The sequence below is a fragment of the Macaca fascicularis genome, chromosome 5 (genome assembly GCF_037993035.2).
Source record: "Macaca fascicularis isolate 582-1 chromosome 5, T2T-MFA8v1.1".
Classification (NCBI taxonomy): Eukaryota; Metazoa; Chordata; class Mammalia; order Primates; family Cercopithecidae; genus Macaca; species Macaca fascicularis.
This window is the reverse complement of record NC_088379.1, coordinates 168,491,437-168,510,587: the sequence shown is the minus strand read 5'-3', so window position 1 is coordinate 168,510,587 and position 19,151 is coordinate 168,491,437. Positions and strand designations below refer to the sequence as shown.

The 19,151-nt window shown below is 39.8% G+C and overlaps 1 protein-coding gene across 30 annotated transcripts in view; it reads left to right on the top strand.

The window, feature by feature from the left end:
* The window catches only part of MARCHF1 (membrane associated ring-CH-type finger 1), an 830,557-nt gene that overhangs the window by 796,899 nt on the left and 14,507 nt on the right, over positions 1-19,151 (top strand). For all 30 annotated transcript variants that reach the window (XM_074040707.1, XM_074040716.1, XM_074040714.1 and 27 more), the window contains one exon: positions 11,372-11,519. In XM_074040707.1, coding sequence (XP_073896808.1) covers positions 11,372-11,519 — 148 coding nt within the window. The remainder of the gene's footprint in view (positions 1-11,371; positions 11,520-19,151) is intronic.

Sequence of the window (19,151 nt, the reverse complement as noted above, 5' to 3'; positions counted from 1 at the left end):
GAGAATCCATTGAAAATCATGGATCTTTCCCCAGAAAAAAAAAAATGCACACAATATTTTGTTACCAATTTAAGGAATTTATATACCCCAAAAAATCTTCTCTTTTAAAACAAATCTTCAGTTTTAGGACAAAATTCTTAACAAACACTGAGTCAGTATGATGCCAAAAACAAATTCAAATGTAATATATTGAGCCAATTAATCATGCTTGATATCAAAGTACTGATAAAATGGATTTTTAGATATAGTAACTAAAACACTATTTTTTAAAGGACTATTATATCCAAAACTGGAACCAATACTTAAAGTTTCACTGGCTCTCATTTAAACTGGAGTAGAATATATATATATATATAAATACATATTCTCTGTTTTATTTATATATAAATCATATGTATATGATTTATTTCAAGTGTATATGTGACTAAGAGACTCTCAAGAGTAAAAAAAAAAAAAAAAATCAACCCAGTTACATTAAATACAGTGTTCAGATGTGACACTGCTATTAAAGGGTGGAAATAGGGTGTAAGAATTTTTTTGACCCATGAGAATAAGCATCGACAATGGATTGTCAGTAGATGAGCTTACTGTGGGTAGATACAAATAGAGGGTTCCAAAAAGATCCTCTTTTTATTTGCTGCCACCCAAAGGGATATTCTAGAAAGACATTTCTAAACACAACAGAGAATTTAGAAAGGGACAGAAGCACTTATGAAATCAAAACCTATTATCTCTTATTGATGGAAAATTACGCAGTTCCCTATCTTAACAACTACACAAAATTCCACAATTGTGACCCTAATATAAGCTTCATCAAAGCAGAAATCTTGGCTATCTTCTTCCCCAGCATCCTACAACAATGTCCGATACATTGTGATGCTTTAATAATTAGCTCCTGAATGGAAAAAAAATCTAATAATTTCGTGTATCTCACTGGGTAAGTCAGCTCAGTGCTCTGGGTCTCAGTTTCTTCAACTAGAAAATGACGGGGTAAAATTGCGTCTTTTAGAAAGCTTTTCTCTTTTAATCTTCCCAGTGTCTGTGCTTCTATTTAGTACATGAGCACTGTCTCCTAAACGGCAAGGCTATGATCGCTTTAGGCACAGAGAGTGACCACAGACCTGTGCAGATTCCACATGTGCGACAGCTGTTCACTGAAGAGGAAAGAGGGGAAGAGCCTACAACAGAAATGGGCTTCCAGGGAGAGCATCATGAACGGCAGTGTCTTCCAAGAGCACTTGGCAAGGGTTTCAATCTCTAGGGAAGAGAGACTATGCCACTGTGAAATATAACCCAATTACTCCTTTTGTTTTCTTTATGAAGCCACAATCCATAATTAAGTATCCTCGTGGACAAAGCTCAGTAGATTTTCTGCTGGTTCAGCATGCCTGAAGCAGTAATATATTGATTTCTCTTTCAGAGTGTGTGATAAAATATCTTTCACCATAACCTCCAAGAGAAAACAGACAACCAAGTATTGATTCAATATTTTTAAAGGAAGTTTCTTTAAATGCATCTATTAATTAAATTTTCAAGTAATTTGTGTTCTTACATGGCAATATTAACTCAGATTTAGGTGAGTTTTGGGGGGGATATGGAAGGAGGTGAAAGTATATTCACTCTGAAAAACCGTCAGATATTACAATGCCACTCTAACATATGTCCCTGAACTTTTCCTTCCTTAGGGAAGTAATTGTCAAACTTCAGCATACATAAACATCTCTCGGAGTGCCTGCCAGGAATGCAGATTCGTAGACCACACCCCCAGATACAGATCTGGGACAAAGCTTAGGAATTTGCAATTTTAACTTTTATCCCAACAGTTTCACTGCAAACGTGCCTAAATCCCACATATTTTATCTACCCTCGGGACAGATATATAAAATAAACATTTTTCCATTTCTCTTTTTTCCATTCAAATCATCGTTATGTGTGATATCATTACTCCCTCTAGTGGATGATTTTACTCAGCACCTTTTTTTCTATATTACAAATACCTTGCTTGAAACTTTTAGGAAATCCCATCCGTGGTGAAAATCTTGAAAGAAACCAGTGAGAGATCAAGACAAGGTTTATAAGAAAAATTATTTTGGTAATCTAACGTCAGGCTCATATATATTTATACATGTATGTAACATGTAATACACATATATTTGTAGAGAAATTCTTAATCATAGTTTAGTTGACTGAATATAAAATGGCTTACCTGTTTTATAAAAATAATTTGGTAGCTTTGAATTTACTGACCACACTATTTTTAGAATATTTATGCCTGGTTTACTTGTCTGCTTACTATGTACTAACTAGATTATCCCATATAATTCTATACAAGAGACACTATTGTCATCCCTCATTTTGCCAATGAGAAAACTGAGGCATTAGGAGGTTAGGTTACTTGACCCAAGTCAGACAGGGGTCTTTGATCCAAGTCTCCCTATCCCAGGAGTCTGAGTTCTTAGTCACTTTGCTCCAATGCCTCTCTGCCCATGCAGCTTCTAGCCTGTTTGACCTAACTACCACATTGCACTCCTTTCCTTCCCCACCACCCCAGGCCTCCTGCTCCTACCCCAGTTCTCTCTGCTCTCCATTGCTCTTTCCAACATCTTCTATGCTCCCTTGGCCTCTGACTCTACTAATACCTTTGCATTTGGACAATTTCTCATCTGGCAGTTGTTAACACCTCTCTCATGCATCCAGCAGCACCACTGAGTCACAATTCTTAGCATATTCCTCACATTGTAAACTAACGTGACAAGCATATCAGTACAATATATATCTCTTACTGTTACTTTAAGTAAATGCACCTTTTTCTAAAGTCTTAAAAATGATATTTCAACAATGCTTGGATTTATGTTATAAGTTGCATTTTCCCTACTATCACACCTCTATGTTTTACTCAACTGGTGTGTCTCAAGTACTAGTCTAAATACTGCAAAGCAATGTGAGCTCTTCTTGATAAAATACTATATCAGCTAACCTCAAAAATGTTTTTGAAAAGTAAGAGTCTTCATGTGTAGAGATCCAAGTAAATTAGCTTTTGAGGAAAAGAGCAATTTTTTTCATGTATCCATTCTTGGGTAGCTTCTTGGATTTTGCAGTCACTAAGGTTGTCAGAATAGCATCCCTGGGGCAGTCTCAGGACGTTTCTAGTCAGATTGCTTCTCATGTCCTGCAATACCCATGGAAGACATAATTCCAAGCCACATACCCACATTCATGCTTTCAGTTGATTTGGAATGTTTGAGTTCCTTTAACCTTTTGTGAAATCTGTCACCCAGAGCAATATGTCTTTGGGAAACATGAAACCTTAAGATATCATTTTAAATTTGACAAAAAGAATGATAAGTTACTGGGGCATATATTAAAACCTATAATGATATTTGTTCCATTTCTTACAGAAATGAAGCTATCATTATGCCGTCTTTTAGCTGTTTCTACCTAGTATATGCAAAGTAACTTTTGTAATAACCCTTCTTATCTTTGTTCACATAGTTAATAAAAACAGATTGTATTTTCCTGATATGAGACTCAATATTCCAAAAAATATATTTGTAATTAGAAAATAGATGTGGGGAACGGGTGCTTTCGCTGACTTAATTCTGCCTGAACAAATCTCATCTTCATTCCTCAGAGATGTTATCAACATGATGCATTAATGTAGACAGTAAGGACAATTGAAGTCTAATTGGATGTAGTGCTGCAAGCTCCAGGTTGTGATAACTGCTAACATTTATTGAATTCATTTTAAGTGCCTGATAGTGTTCTGCATTTACATGTATTAAGTTGCTTAGACTTTACCCTGCAAAGTAGGTGCTATTCTAATCACCATTTTACAGATAAAGAAATGGAGGCACAGAGAATTAAAATAACTCACCCAAGGTCACACAGTACTTAGTGGCAGAGCTAGAATTTGAACCCAGAGCCCTCATTCATTTTTTTTTTTTCTTTCTTTCTTTTTTGAGACGGAGTCTCGCTCTGTCGCCCAGGCTGGAGTGCAGTGGCGCGATCTCGGCTCACTGCAAGCTCCGCTTCCGGGGCTCACGCCATTCTCCTGCCTCAGCCTCCCAAGTAGCTGGAACTACAGGCACCCGCCACCACGCCTGGCTAAATTTTTGTATTTTTAGTAGAGACAAGGTTTCACCGTGTTAGCCAGGATGATCTCGATCTCCTGACCTCGTGATCCACCCGCCTCAGCCTCCCAAAGTGCTGGGATTACAGGCGTGAGCCACCGCGCCCGGCCCCCAGAGCCCTCGTTCTGAATCACTTGTGGAATCACAGACAGAATACACCGCACATCTGCACGGTTCACTCCTCAGTGATGGATTCAACGAGGCCTGAGTGTGTCTATTGGGAACTTGATGCCCCAAATGATTCTGAGAGACAGCTAACACTGAAAACCACTTCTAGTTAGAAAAGACTCCCACTACCCGTCAGTTCAGAAAGCAAAAGGAGACTCAAACTGAGTGGCAGCAAAATGAAGCCGTTGATTTCAGGGTCTTAGGTATGCCTCTTTGTGGAACTGTTTATTACAATTTTTCAGTAAGACTGCCACTTGCTTGCAGTGGTATCTTTACCCAAACCTGGGTCTCAGTAACTACTTCCCCCAATTCTAAACCAGAATGTGCACACACTGTCCCAAGACGGTAGCTGTTAATTTGCTGTTTATATTTGGGTTGTTGATCTCCCAGGTTCATGTGGACACATGGCCCATTCCTCACTGTTTCTACTTGCAGTTCCTTTGGATTGCAGATCCTAATCTTTGGTGCAGTACAAGACCTTTCCTCTTGTACTATTATCAGGAGAGACAGAGGAGCTGCACTTAACCAGAAAATAGAGTGTCCCCTCACATTGGGCCATGTACAAAAGCTGTCAAATGATTATCACTGGTGGACCTATCATGGAAGAGAACTAGGGGAAAAATATATTTTTTAAGGAAAAGATAGACTCATAGAGAATTTATGGCTATTATATCTGAGGTTTTGACTCTTAGTAAGAAAGCCTGCATGTACATGCTTATCTGTATGTATTAGTCCTTTCCGCACTGCTCATAAAGACACACCCGAGACTGGGTAATTTATAAAGAAAAAGAGATTTAATGGACTCATAGTTCCACATGACTGGGGAGGCCTCACAATCATGGCAGATGGTCAAAGGCATGTCTTACATGGCAGGAAGCAAGAGAGAGACTTCAGGATCTAAAACCATCAGATCTCGTGAGACTTACTACCACAAGAACAGTATGGGGGAAGCCATCCCCCTGATTCAATTATCTCCCACCAGGTCCTTCTCATAACATTTGGGAATTATGGGAGCTACAATTCAACATGAGATTTAGGAGGGGACACGGCCACTATATCACTGTAGTTCTGAGGAAGGAACAAGTTTGCACCTGGGTACACTTCCCGACTTGTGTCCAATAGTGAGTGCCTTAACTAGTGAACTTTACCAGCTGCCTACCACCTACCTGGCTTTGTTGTTTCCTCCCTATCATCAGTTTTGCCGCAAATTTCACTAAAGGTCTACAGAGGTCAAATTTTTCTGCTGGTCTTTTAAAGTACATTTTTAAGAAGGAAATTGTTTACCATAGGCATACTTCTGAACTTAAAGATTTATTAATGTTCGAGTTACTCCTCATAATTAAGAGTCTGTTGTTTAGTTCTCTCCCAGAGTATTTGAAATTGTTACTAATATTATTAAATTTTAATAGGCTTTTATGTTACCTAAACACTAATTTGAAAAGTAAAACAAAAAATGAAAGTTTGCTTTAGTGATTAATGAGCTAACTCTGAATCGTTTCAGTTCAAAAAATGAATTGATTATGTAATTTGGTTTCAGTCAACCTGAAATATTTAAATCACAGCCAGAAAACCAAATTCATTTGTTGATTACCCTTTCCTGGACTGCTAATTAGTTCATGACAGGGAGTGACAAGTACTACTTCTAATGGAAACTCCACTGAGGTCACTGTGCAACTCTGCTAAGTGTCATTCTTTAGGCAGGTGGTTCTCTAACTTTAGCTTGCATCGGAATCACCTGAGGGCTTGTTAAAGCACATTACAGGGTCCCCATCGCCAGAGTTTCTGATTTAGTGAGTTTGGTGCGGGGCTCAAAATACTGGGTTTCTAACAAGTTTCCTGATTGCTGCTGCATCTGCTGTGCTGCATCTGCTACTGGAAACACTGAGAACCACTGCTTCATATGATTGGGTCCTCTAGAAATTTCTCCAGCATAGCAAGTCCAAGGACTTGTAAAAGGTTTACTTATTATCCTCTAGCACAACATATCTTACTAAGGCATGTGAATAATGTGATAACCTTTACACTTGCGGTTCCAGGTATTATTTTCGCTCGTCTGCAGCAAAATCCAATATGACAGGCAGGGCCAGAAAAATGTAAACAATTAAAATGTAGCTTGGCATTTATGCAAAATGACAGGAAGAACCTGCACACCAGGCCGGCTGGGAGCTCCTGGGTCTGGCGGTATCAAAAAAAGCAAAAAAAGCAAAAGAAAAAGGTACTGTACTAGCTTTGCGCCACCTGGTGGTGATTTTTTTGGTCTGTCACTCTATAGAGGGATCACTCTAGGTCACGTGACTGTTACCGAAGCGGAACCCCTAGGTGAACTGTCAAAAAAAAAAAAAAAAAAAAAAAAAGACGAAATGGATTTGGCAAAGTAGTCCCTACCTCCTCCTGCTTTTCTTTCTTGCCTGCCTCTCTCTCTCTCTCTCTCTCTCTCTCTCTCTCTCTCTCTCTCTCTCTCTCTCTCTCTCTTCTTTCTCCTTTCTTTCTTTCTTTCTTTTTCTGACGGAATCTTGCTCTGTCGCCCAGGCTGCAGTGCAGTGGCGCGATCTCGGCTCATTGCAACCTTGGCCTCCCGGGTTGAAGCGACTCTCCCTCCTCATCGTCCCGAGTAGCTGGGACCACTGGTGTCTGCCACCACAGGCCTGGCTAATTTATTGTATTCTAACAGAGACGGGGTTTCACCGTGTTGCCCAGGTTGGTGGCGAACTCTTGAGCTCAGGCAATCCGCCAGCCTTGGTCTCCCAAAGTGCTGGGATTACAGGCGTGAGCCACTGCGCCTGGCCTGCATTTTATGTTACAGATAAACTGCCTTTATTCTTCACTGGTACAAAGATTTAAACAACACTTTTCTTTGGGCAGTACTTGTAAATGTATATTTTAGGACAGAATATAATGCAGGTAATTTGATTTAGAAAACCTGGCCCTGTCATGCAGTTTGATTTAGCTTCATCACATAGACGATTTCACAGAAACAATGTTTGCATCAAGTTATGCTACAATTCAGAAAAAACACATAGTCATATTTTACTAAGTGAATACTAGAGTTCTGTTGGATTTCTTTCTATTGTTTAGGCGCTTCCAAAAAAAAAAAAAAAAAAAAAAATCAAAGGCAAGAACAGTAAAACAAGTAGCAAAGACCCAGGGGCTGTGAAGTCCAAAGCGAGGTTCAGGACTACCTATGCAGGAGGTGCTAAGATGTTGTGAAACTACTTTTGCCCAATCTTAGCTCATCCTCCATCTTCAAGGTATAAAGCAGAACTTGAAGACTAAGGAAGGGCAGATCGGAGTCGGCAGTGTAAACATTTGTGAAAAGTATGGTGGTGTGTGTGTTGTCGTGCATTCCCTCTCCCTGACCTTTGGGAAACGGGAAAGGGAGTTGCCGTCTTACCATTTCCACCAGCTTCCTCGAGACCACTTGGAGAGACACGTCTTCTCAACACCGAGAGACTTGAGGATAAAATATCCGACTCAGGCCCAAGCAATAAGCAAAAGAAACTTTCTTCATCACTGACAAGCCAATGGTCTGTATTTTCTGAGGGTCCTGTGAGAAAAACTAACATAGAGTCATCTCCAAGGTAGAGCTCAAGAATTTACAAAAAATTAGCCGGGCGTGGTGGCGGGCGCCTGCAGTGTGCCTGAGTGAGGCTGGCACTGCTGAGGCTGACCAGGGACCACACTTTGGAGACCTGAAGAAGATCTTCTCAGGAACAACCTTCTCTAGAGGTGTAACCATGGTAACAGTATAACTCCTGGTAACAATATACTCCTGGTAACGGGGTCATAAGTCACACGTTATTTGCTAAAGCAGGACAGGGGAGTAGAAATGCTGTGGAAAGTTTCACAGGTTATAACTTGCCTATCAGGAAATCTTTTGTGAACTGCTACTGAATTTCAGCATCACAAACATTAAACGAAGGCACTTTCATGACAGCTTTGTTAAGATTTGTATCCTTATCTTCTCTATTTCTCATTCTTAGTAAGGCTTGCAAAATATACTGAAATTTTGTAAACAAACCTGAAAAGACAATATGAAGGGGAAGGTTTATAATGTACATTGATTTCTGCCAGCCCTATTTACTGAATATTGTATGCAGTAATGTAGTCGTTAGGAAGAGGGCGCTGTGGCATTACATTTACTTGTGTGCTGTCTAGTGAGTTTCTAAATGGTTCCTGTAAGGATTTATAAAGTGGAAAATGTGGATGGTTCCCTTACACTTCATTTCTCCTTAGAATGGTACTGAGATTTAGAAGTGACGACTTCAGAGCTTCTATTGTCTGGAACTAGGAGAATCTTTACGAATGATTTGGTCCATTCTTGTCAGCTCCACTGACATTTTTCTATTTGAGGAGCCTTACTTTTTAATAATGTGTTCCAGCCATTTAATTAAATTGCTCCATAGATAGAAGAAGTCCCAATTTTAAGAGTATTTTAAGTCAACTTTATAGTTGAGGGTTGATTTGATATGAATATTTTGTTACTGCAAGTTTTCTATCCACTTGGAATGCAGAAACTTTAAAAATGTGAAGCTGTTTTTCTGCACCACCTTCCACTTTTTATCTGTCTGTATTAAATACTGAATTAATTCAAGGAATATTTATTAAATTGCAAAATGCTATTGCCTAATAATATTCTATGATTATATGTGTTATTCAGATTAATATTACAATAAACCAAAGCTAAAACAGGATTTTTAAAAAATCAGTTTTGCACAGATATGAGGTTTTGATAAAACTCAATTAACATTAAAATCTCCTCAGTTCAAGATTGATTAATTCAAAATACAGTCTAAATTGAAACATCTGTTTATTCCCTAATCACATTAATATTTACCCATTGTTATGCTTGGAATAATATATAAATATAGTTCGATAAAAAACAAAGTACAAGATAAAGTATGAATTTGTAATTGGCAAACTCCTGCAAGGAAAATTATGTGATGACTGGCCAGTAGGAGGAGAGGAAGGGATAGTGTTTGTAAATAAAATATATCTTTCTCTAAAATGTTTAAACTGCTCTAGAGCATCAAGGTCAGAATTCAAGTATTGTGCTCTCTTACAAATGAAATTATAGGCTCTTACTCCTTAGACTGGAAGAGAAGCTAGGAAGTATCTATTTAATTCTTTTAGCAATAATTGCATTTGATGGCAAGTGGCAGAGACCTGGGAAATAATGGCTTAATCAGGAAGACAACAGGATGTCCAAAGGCAAGCTGCTGGTTGGGCTGAGAAATCTCTAATTCTCAAGACTTTTCCTCAAGATTGCAAGATGACTGTTGACACTCTCCCACTTAATTATGAATTCCAGTTAGCAAAGAGCAGAAAAGGAAAGAAAAGATCAAAGGACAATACCTACATTAAAAAGGCAAAAACTTACTGTCCCACTAGATATCGGCTTACATCTCATTGCTGGAAAGTAATCAATGTCCACCTGTGCCAAGAAAGGTTGGAAAGGCAGCTTTAAGCTGGGCACGATGCCAACCCTAATGAAATTAGTTTGTTAACAAAAGAAGTGAAGAATAACTCTTCTCCACCTCTCTGTCACAGCCTCTGTCAAAATCTGCTCCTCATGAAGATGAGGCAGTGAGGCCCAGAGAGAGTGTGTGATTTTATCCACATCTCAAAGCTGGTGGCAGGGGTAGCATTTTATGTACCACAATGTACACCATCTTGCTTTTGAGTTGCGCATTGAATTCTACATATGTGTTGGTCGGGTGGGAAAGGAATGGGGTCTTCTGAAGTTCTAAAGATTTTGCTTTAGTGAGGGCATAATAACATAAAGAATCCTAGATTATTAAAAGCTTGGCATGTCAGCTCACTTCTAATAACATTACTGTAATTTTTTATGGAAAGAATGCAAAGAAAAATAAAAATACAATTCCTAACATAATAATGAAGTGATATTGTAGCTACAAAGACATTAAAATATATTTTGAGAGGCTATTTCTTCAAAGTAAATATGACAGATATTCCCTTATATAGACCATAACTTCAATAAACCTTGTGGCCTTCTTCCTCTCCCAGACTGAGGGGGCAGCCCTCAGCTTTCTCAGGAGTGTGATTAAAGGACAGCGGTCACCACAGTAGTTACAACACTTACGGTAGCAGCAAGTAAGGTGGCTCTAAAAGAGGCTTCAGCAGATTTTCTTGTATCACCTAAGTGATAAAATTTGTTTTTCTAGACTAGTTGTGAACAGAAAATGTTGACTTTCTCTTGCAGATATCATTCAGCCATTCAAATACTTATTAAATGTATACATTCAAGAATGTAACACTATGTCCAGTTGTGTGATAATCCAAGAAGACAGTGTTGCTTATTACTACGTATTACCTAGTACTGCAAGGAAGTGACAGGCAGAATCCTGAAAAGAAATTTTTTAATTGTTCAGTATTAAAGCTCTCTCATTCTTGGTACAGAGGAGGAAACTATAGGCTTACAAAACAGAAATGACTTGATTTAATTCATTTGGAGAATAGAAAATTATTTTTGTTTGTAAATTAATATGTATTTAAGTTAGGCCGGGCACAGTGACTCATGCCTATAATCCCAGCACTTTGGGAGGACAAGGTGGGTAGATCACTTGAGCCCAGGCGTTTGAGACTAGCCTAGGCTACATGGTGAGACTTCCATATCTACAAACACGTACAAAAATTAGCCAGGCATGGTGTTACATACCCATAGTCCCAGCCACTCTGGGGGCTGAGGCAGGAGGTTGTCTTGAGCCTGGGAGACAGAGGTTGCAGTGAACTGAGATTGTGCCACCGCACCCTAGCCTGGACGACAGAGTGAGACCCTGTCTCAAAAAGAATATATATATATATATATATACACACACACACATATATATGTATACACACACACACACACACATGAATTTAAGCTATATGTAACTCTCTAGGTTATAATTTCATATCTCTCTAAACGTGAAGACTTATTTAAATATTATAGTGTCATCTGAAATTGCAGATAATTACTGTTTTTCTTCCGTTCATGATCAATGTCTGGTAAATAAAAGGGGAGCAAAATTTCCTAGTTTGCAATTCAGTTTTGTGTCCTTGGTTTCTGATTGCAGTGGGAGAAACTACAGATGACCACAAGTGAAAGGAGGAAAATATTCTGCTCTGTCACATTCCACGTAATCGCGATCACCTGTGTGGTTTGGTCTTTGTATGTATTGATAGATCGAACAGCGGAGGAAATCAAGCAAGGCAATGACAATGGTAAGAGCTCATCTTCTTCTTTCTTACTCTCTTGGGTCCTAAAGGCAATTCTCAGAGGTGGATAGGCAGTCGTTCCCCGGGTTAGGCCTTCAACATGTATGATACACTAGAAAAGCTGGTATTTGCCATTGATCCTTCCCTAATCATGTTATTGATTAATACTCTGATTGAAAAGCATTAACTATATGTAGTCCCAAGCTGAGATGTGAAATTCATCAAATCCATATAAAACTTAGTGGCAGTTACATACAAATGGCAAACACCACTTCGGGCTTTTTGGGAGCTGAATAAGGATCAAGTTCTGCCAGACCTGAAAAGGCAAATGGCTGTGAAAATGAAGGGTTTCTCATTTTATTTAATTCACTCTAGTCATCTCTCCTTTAAAGCATGAAGGAGATGGCATTCTAGTAGAGAATGTTTTATAGCTCTTTAGTTAGTACTATATAGTTTGATAGAGTGGGTTAGCACCATGGTTTGACATTTTAGCCATGTGAAGTTTGATTGTGAAGGATGGTGTCAAGTCTGCAAAGAAAAATGTTTCAAAATCAGTAAGGCATATTCTCATAATGGATAGGCCACTTAAAAGAGAAAGCACAATGTCTATAAAATATTATTTTCATGTGTGAAAGGACCCAGTTCTGTTTCTCACTGCGCCTGTAAGTTTTCATACCTTATCCAGCCCAAATCGTAGTGGTAAAACAGTGAGAACCATCCCCACACCCCGGCAGGAAACAGTATTAAACCACTGATGCCTCTAGAAAGGACATTGTTCAGATGGTAACATTTTGAGTTTGTAATGTTGTGAAAAATGTTTGCACATCCCTCCACCCGCAAAAAAAAAAAATGGAAGAAAATGAAAGAACAAAAAAATGAGAAGAGGTAAGAAAGAAAAAGTAAGGAAGAGATTAAAACACAGAAAGGTTGGTTACTTCTGTATTTCTGTGTGTGGATTCATAAACACAGAAGGGGAGGCTCCATTCTCACATTCGCCCTCTAGGTGGCAGCAGCACACGCCAGTGTGCACCATTCTGAGCATTGCAAAAAGCCGAACGCGGCTGCGGGGATAAAGGGAAGGCCAGGAGCCACGATAGGAATTGTGCATGGGGTTTATGTGTGTCAGAGAGGGGATGGTGACAGCGTTTCAGGTGCCACTGTCCTTTTCTGGAAGAAAATGAAAGCACTACAGTGTCGAGTCTAAATGCTAGAAAAACAGGTAGGGTGGGGTTTTGTGGCTTGTTTTTATGTGTTTATGTATTCCGTATTAACTCATTTACATACCATTAATATCAAACTACATTGTTTGCAACTACGTAATGTACTGTTTCAGAGAGTCTTGATTTTAAAATGTTACATTACATCCTTATTAAATAAGTTCCCTGAGGGTAGAACTTTGTTTTTCTTTTTTAAATCCTGTGTCCTCTCTTGATATAGATATTGGTCCAAGCCAAGTAAAAAACAGTGTGCTGTAAATGTAAATACTGCAATCACATATGGATGGAAAAACAAAGAGGCATCCCCACCTCGCTTCACCCAGTGTCTTACCCTAGAACTCTAGTGTTTTCCTAGCAATCAAGGGCAGACATGATACCCTTAGATTAGATGACACATTTAGAGCTCAGCATTTGAGAACCACAAATTTCTTCCAGGTAATGTAGTCTCTCTGCTCTCCCAGTGGTCACCCTCACTTGGTCTCTTTGTAGTAAACTGCAGAGCTCTTCTCGAGCCACATGGAAGGAAAGAAAATTAAGAGCCCCTCTCGTAGATGTAAGAAGAGGAAGCAATCTCATGTCATCTATACATAGACCCTCATAGACACTCATAAGAAAATCCCTCTCTTACATTTATTTTATCCAACCACATTTCTAAGGCATGTGACGGAATAGCAATCATTTACCCTACAATGAACATGATGGTCTCAACTTCAGCCATAAAAATATCTCCGAAACTCATGGCTCTATGCTTTCTTCCATTTTTCTCTGTCTCCTTGCTCATTCTGTAGGCCCCCTGGATTTTATCTTCAGCTGCCATGTCAATGCTGTAAGTTCCCAAATTCATCTCCAGCTCCCACTGTACTCCAGTCCCATACATCCACCGATCTTCTGAACGATTCTGTTTGAAAGTCTTAGCGTGTCGCAATGCGTAATCCCCTACCACTTCTCACTAACACCTGTGGAAAAGGCACCACTAACACCCAGTAGCCAAACCCAGATATCCAGCTTTCACTCTGATTTCCTCCCTCTTCTACCTTAAATCAACCACCAAATCCTGTTTACTCTGTCTCGCATACCTCTGGAATCTGTCCATTTCTTTCCTTCCCTATGGCTACCATCCATGTGGAAACTATCGTATTTTTAACTTGAAAACTGCAGAAGCTTCTTGACTAGACTTTCTCCAGTTTTGCCCAACTTCAACCCAACCCCATTCTCAATAATGTAATCCCAGCAGATTTACAAAAACACAAATCTAATCACATCCTATTCCCACTTAACCATTAAAAGGTAACCCAAATTCCTCAGTGGGACTATGCTGCCCCCGTGACCTAGCTGAAGCCAGCTAGGCCGAACATTCATTCAGCTCCTCAAATCTACTTCCAGGCCCTTGCTCAGCTTTCCTGACTGTGTAAAACATTTGCTTCCAGCTTCTCTTGTCCACCGCCACCACACACACTCTTAAACACTCATATATTCTCACGTACCTTCCTAATCCCAACTCAGCCTTTGCAGTTTACCTTGAACATCACTTCCTCTGGGAAACTCACTTCAGTTCCCTGAAGTGGAATCACTATTCCTACCACAGTGGTTCTCAGAGTATGGTCCTGGGACCAGCAACATCAGTATCCCCCGGGCATTTGCTAGAAATGCATATTTTTACCTCCTACCTCCCTAGACCTATGAAACCCTGATGGTGGAGGACGGCAGTTTGTACTGAAGAAGCCGACAGGTTATTCTGATGCCGGCTAAGGATGGAGAGTCACTGCCCTACCATATGGTCACATAGCATCCTGCATTTACCCTCCCCAGGGCTTCTCCACATTTACTGCATGGTAGATTACCTGTGTCATGTTCCTAATGCTGCAAAGCTGGACTTTATCCCCAGAGGTTTATACTTAGTCACCCCTTAGATGATTCTATCATGCAGGTAGGGAAGCTCTGCCTGACAGTGAGACTTACCACATGCCATTGCAATTGCTTATTTAATTGTCTGTCTTCCTTCACCTGCTCAGAGCAGGTGGGGGCTCACCACGCCCTCTCCCCGGTGCTGAACACTGTTTCTGGGACCAGGCAGGTAGTCCGGTCAACGTCGTACTAGGAATGATGAAGTGTGAATGTCTGGTACCTAAGCTTCTCCACCTCTTATTTTTCTTTTAGAATTGTTTTCAAAATATTTTTTTCTTTCTCAGCTGTGGGTGGGTGCGAGATTCCAGACAGTAACCTCCAGTGGACTCTTAATGACAATCAAGGGTCCATTTCTTAAAGGAAACTACAAATGACATGATTTTTATATTTGGCATTTAGAGCCAAAGCAAAATAGAAAGCAAGATATTGATCAAGCAGCAGTGTCCGTGGTAATTCCTGTGGAGCCGCTTGCCAGCGGGACAGCTCTAAAACTTGGGTAATTTCAAATGGAAACCATAGTGACTTTCATAAAGGGAATCATTTGTATTTATGTTTAAGTTATATTTATTTACTTATTGTTTGTTTTATTATACTTTAAGTTCTAGGGTCCGTGTGCACAACGTACAGGTTTGTTACATATGTATACATGTGCCATGTTGGTGTGCTGCACCCATTAACTCGTCATTTACATTAGGTATATCTCCTAATGCTATCCGTCCCCACTCCCCCCTCCCCACAATAGGCCCCGGTGTGTGATGTTCCCCTTCCTGTGTCCAAGTGATCTCGTTGTTCAATTCCCACCTATGAGTGAGAACATGCGGTGTTTGGTTTTCTGTTCTTGTGATAGTTTGCTGAGAATGATGGTTTCCAGCTGCATCCATGTCCCTACAAAGGACGCGAACTCATCCTTTTTTATGGCTGCATAGTATTCCATGGTATATATGTACCACATTTTCTTAATCCAGTCTGTCACTGATGGACATTTGGGTTGATTCCAAGTCTTTGCTATTGCGAATAGTGCCACAATAAACATACATGTGCATGTGTCTTTATAGCAGCATAATTTATAATCCTTTGGGTATATATCCAGTAATAGGATGACTGGGTCAAATGGTATTTCTAGGTCTAGATCCTTGAGGAATTGCCACACTGTTTTCCACAATGGTTGAACTAGTTTACAGTCCCACCAACAGTGTAAAAGTGTTCCTATTTCTCCGCATCCTCTCCAGCACCTGTTGTTTCCTGACTTTTTAATGATTGCCATTCTAACTGGTGTGAGATGGTATCTCATTGTGGTTTTGATTTGCATTTCTCTGATGGCCAGTAATGATGAGCATTTTTTCATATGTCTGTTGCCTGTATGAATGTCTTCTTTTGAGAAGTGTCTGTTCATATCCTTTGCCCACTTTTTGATGGGGTTGTTTTTTTCTTGTAAATTTGTTTGAGTTCTTTGTAGGTTCTGGATATTAGCCCTTTGTCAGATGAGTAGATCGCAAAAATCTTCTCCCATTCTGTAGGTTGCCTGTTCACTCTGATGGTAGTTTCTCTTACTGTGCAGAAGCTCTTTAGTTTAATGAGATCCCATTTGTCAATTTTGGCTTTTGTTGCCGTTGCTTTTGGTGTTTTAGACATGAAGTCCTTGCCCATGCCTATGTCCTGTCAAATTATATTTAAACCTGCTTTCCAATGTGCATATTGAAGGGGAGTGTGGGCATCTGTATAAATTGTTATTTCTTTAATCTTCCTGTGGCATTGGGACTGTGAGTGCTGATCCTGAATTTACTTGTAAAGTTGTAGGGAAAAACTGCATAATTTAAAAGAAGTCAACATATTTTAAATCCATCTTGAAAAACATTTATAATATTTGAAAAGAAACAAATTGTCCTTTTTCAGCCAGAATTGAGGTTGAATATAAAACAGCAAAATCTTTTGAACTGTAATGACGATCCTGGAAAGAAAAAAAATTCCTCATATGTCTGTAAATGGTTGTTCTTTTAGATTAAATAGGCATGATGCCACAGGGAGCCCTCACCTCTCTTTCCCCTGTGATGACAGGAAAAAAAAAATAGCAAATATGTGGTACTTGGAGCTTTAATACCCTAAATAAGCCTATCACTAAGTTTAATTTGGGCAACAGTTGTTATTCTTGCCTTACCTTTATATAGTCTAGAAGAATTCTTCAGTATATTATCCATGTATAAACAACAAAAATACAAACTAAAAACAGCTACAACAATTTACAATATTAAAGAGACTGTAGATATAGATAGTAAAGTTGCCCCAGAAGTGTTTCAATGTATACATAAGGGACTAGCATAACAAATTGACTTTGTTTTCATGGCTGACTCACTCCCAGGCCTCCAACTTCCTCCAGGGCAGAGGCCTTGCCTGTTATTTAGAAAATACTTGGTGTTAGTAGAGGCTCAAAAAATGTTCACTGGCTGTGACTGACTCCAGCAGACGAGAACAACCCAAAATGAATAGACGCTGGCTTGACTTAGTTGTCAGAAGGCCAGGGTTCTAGCTCTCCCTTGGTCATTGACTAGTTATTTATTTATTTTTTTTCCTTTGAGACAGGATTTCACTCCTCCCACCCAGGCTGGAGTGCAGTGGTGCGATCTTGGCTCACTGTAACATCCTCCCCTCAGTCCCCCTCCCTGGGCTCAAGTGATTCTCCTGCCTTGGCCTCCCAAGTTGCTGGGACTACAGGTGGGCATCACTGCGCCCAGCTAATTTTTTGTATTTTTTGTAGAGACAAGGTTTCATCATGTTGCCCAGGCTGGTGCTGAACCCCCGGGCTCAATCGATCTGCCTGCCTCAGCCTCCCAAAGTGCTGGAATTACAGGCATAAGTCACCGTGCCCAGCCTAGTTATCTTCAATAAAATGATTAATCACTCTGAAGCTCAGTTTTTTTCATTTGCAAAACTACCAAGGTTGGAGTGAGTAGCTGCTAAAAGTTCTTTCTATGATTTATTATTCAGACAACATGAACTTTACCTTGCATCAAACAGATTGAAACCTGTCTATATAAATAATGTACATATATGACACGTAATTACTCACGGTGAGTATTGTCATTAAAACAAGTTAAGAAAAAGGTTATAAATATGGGAAACAATTTTGTTGTTGTTTAATAATCTACCCAACTGGAGAGAAGCAACCAGGATAAAAGTAAAGAAGAAAACCAGCTCCCCTCTGCAGACCCCAAGGCCCCAACAGCCACTCACACACACCCTTCCTTATACACACACTTTGTAGTTCTGCATACCCTAAGCACCCAGCCAAAATAGTCCAACTTACAGTGAGATGCTTTCTGCAAACACACACTGCCACTGTCGCTGTTAAGTGAACCAGGTTCTCTTCTGCTGCTTGGTGATTTAAAAAAGCTTTTAGACATTCTCCAGGTGTCTCCAGTCGCATGATCTCCTATATAACATATGCAGAATACTCTGAGAAATCAAATTTCAAAGCTGGAAGAGACCTTAGAGGTCACTGTTTATAGATGAGGAAATAAGCGATTTGCCTGATCTCCAGCTGTATTATGAATGCCCACCCGGAGCTCCTGCTTTACCCAATTTGACTTAAAGAGAAAAGTGAGATGTTACCGGTATGCTCCTGTGCCTTCAGGGGAGAGGAATGCGAACCCCATTCTATCACCAAAGGAAATATATCTTCAGAGAAACAGTATTTCTGGAAAGTCAATGAGTCTAAAAGGGTCTGGTAGATAAAACCCTGCTGATAAGCCATTGTCACTGTGGTCTCCAAGGTGGCAGAAATATTTCCTAACAAATGCAGTATACATAATTGCTCCTTAAGCATTTAAGGATGTTTTAGTTTATTTTTTGATGGGATTTCTGAGCATTTCTCCTGACGAAGGGAATTGTAACTGCAAGAGATGCCCAGAGACACACTATTACTAAACGCCAGTGGCCTGGCTGACAACTAACTAGACTTCTTCCCTCTGTGATTCTGGAGGGAAGCTTACCTTCAGTCAAGCTGGGACACCCTAAACTCACAACACAGTGAAGTTAGAAAGATCTCACTGGTAGACACCTGTGAAAGCTCCGCTCTTAACCTACAGCTGAATCAGCCGAAGGTGTGTAGCCTTCAAATCACACAGATAATAACAATAACGAAAACTTACATTTACACCTTCTATGTGTCAGGCACTGTTAATTTGTTTAATCCACACTAACAGCCCTATGAAATTGGTAGATACTATTACCTCCAATTTTAAGTAATGTATCAGTTGGCTTTAGCTATATAACAAACCATCCCAGGCTGGGTTTGTTGGTTGAAACCTGTAATCCCAGCACTCTGGGAGGTTGAGGAGGGCAGATCACTTAAGATCAGGAGTGCAAGACAAGCCTGGCCAACATGATGAAACCCTGCCTCTACTAAAAATGCAAAATTTAGCTGGGCATGGTGGTGCACACCTGTAGTCCCAGCTGCTCAGGAGTCTGAGGCCAGGAAATCTCTTGAACCCAGGAGGCAAAGGTTGCAGTGAGCTGAGAT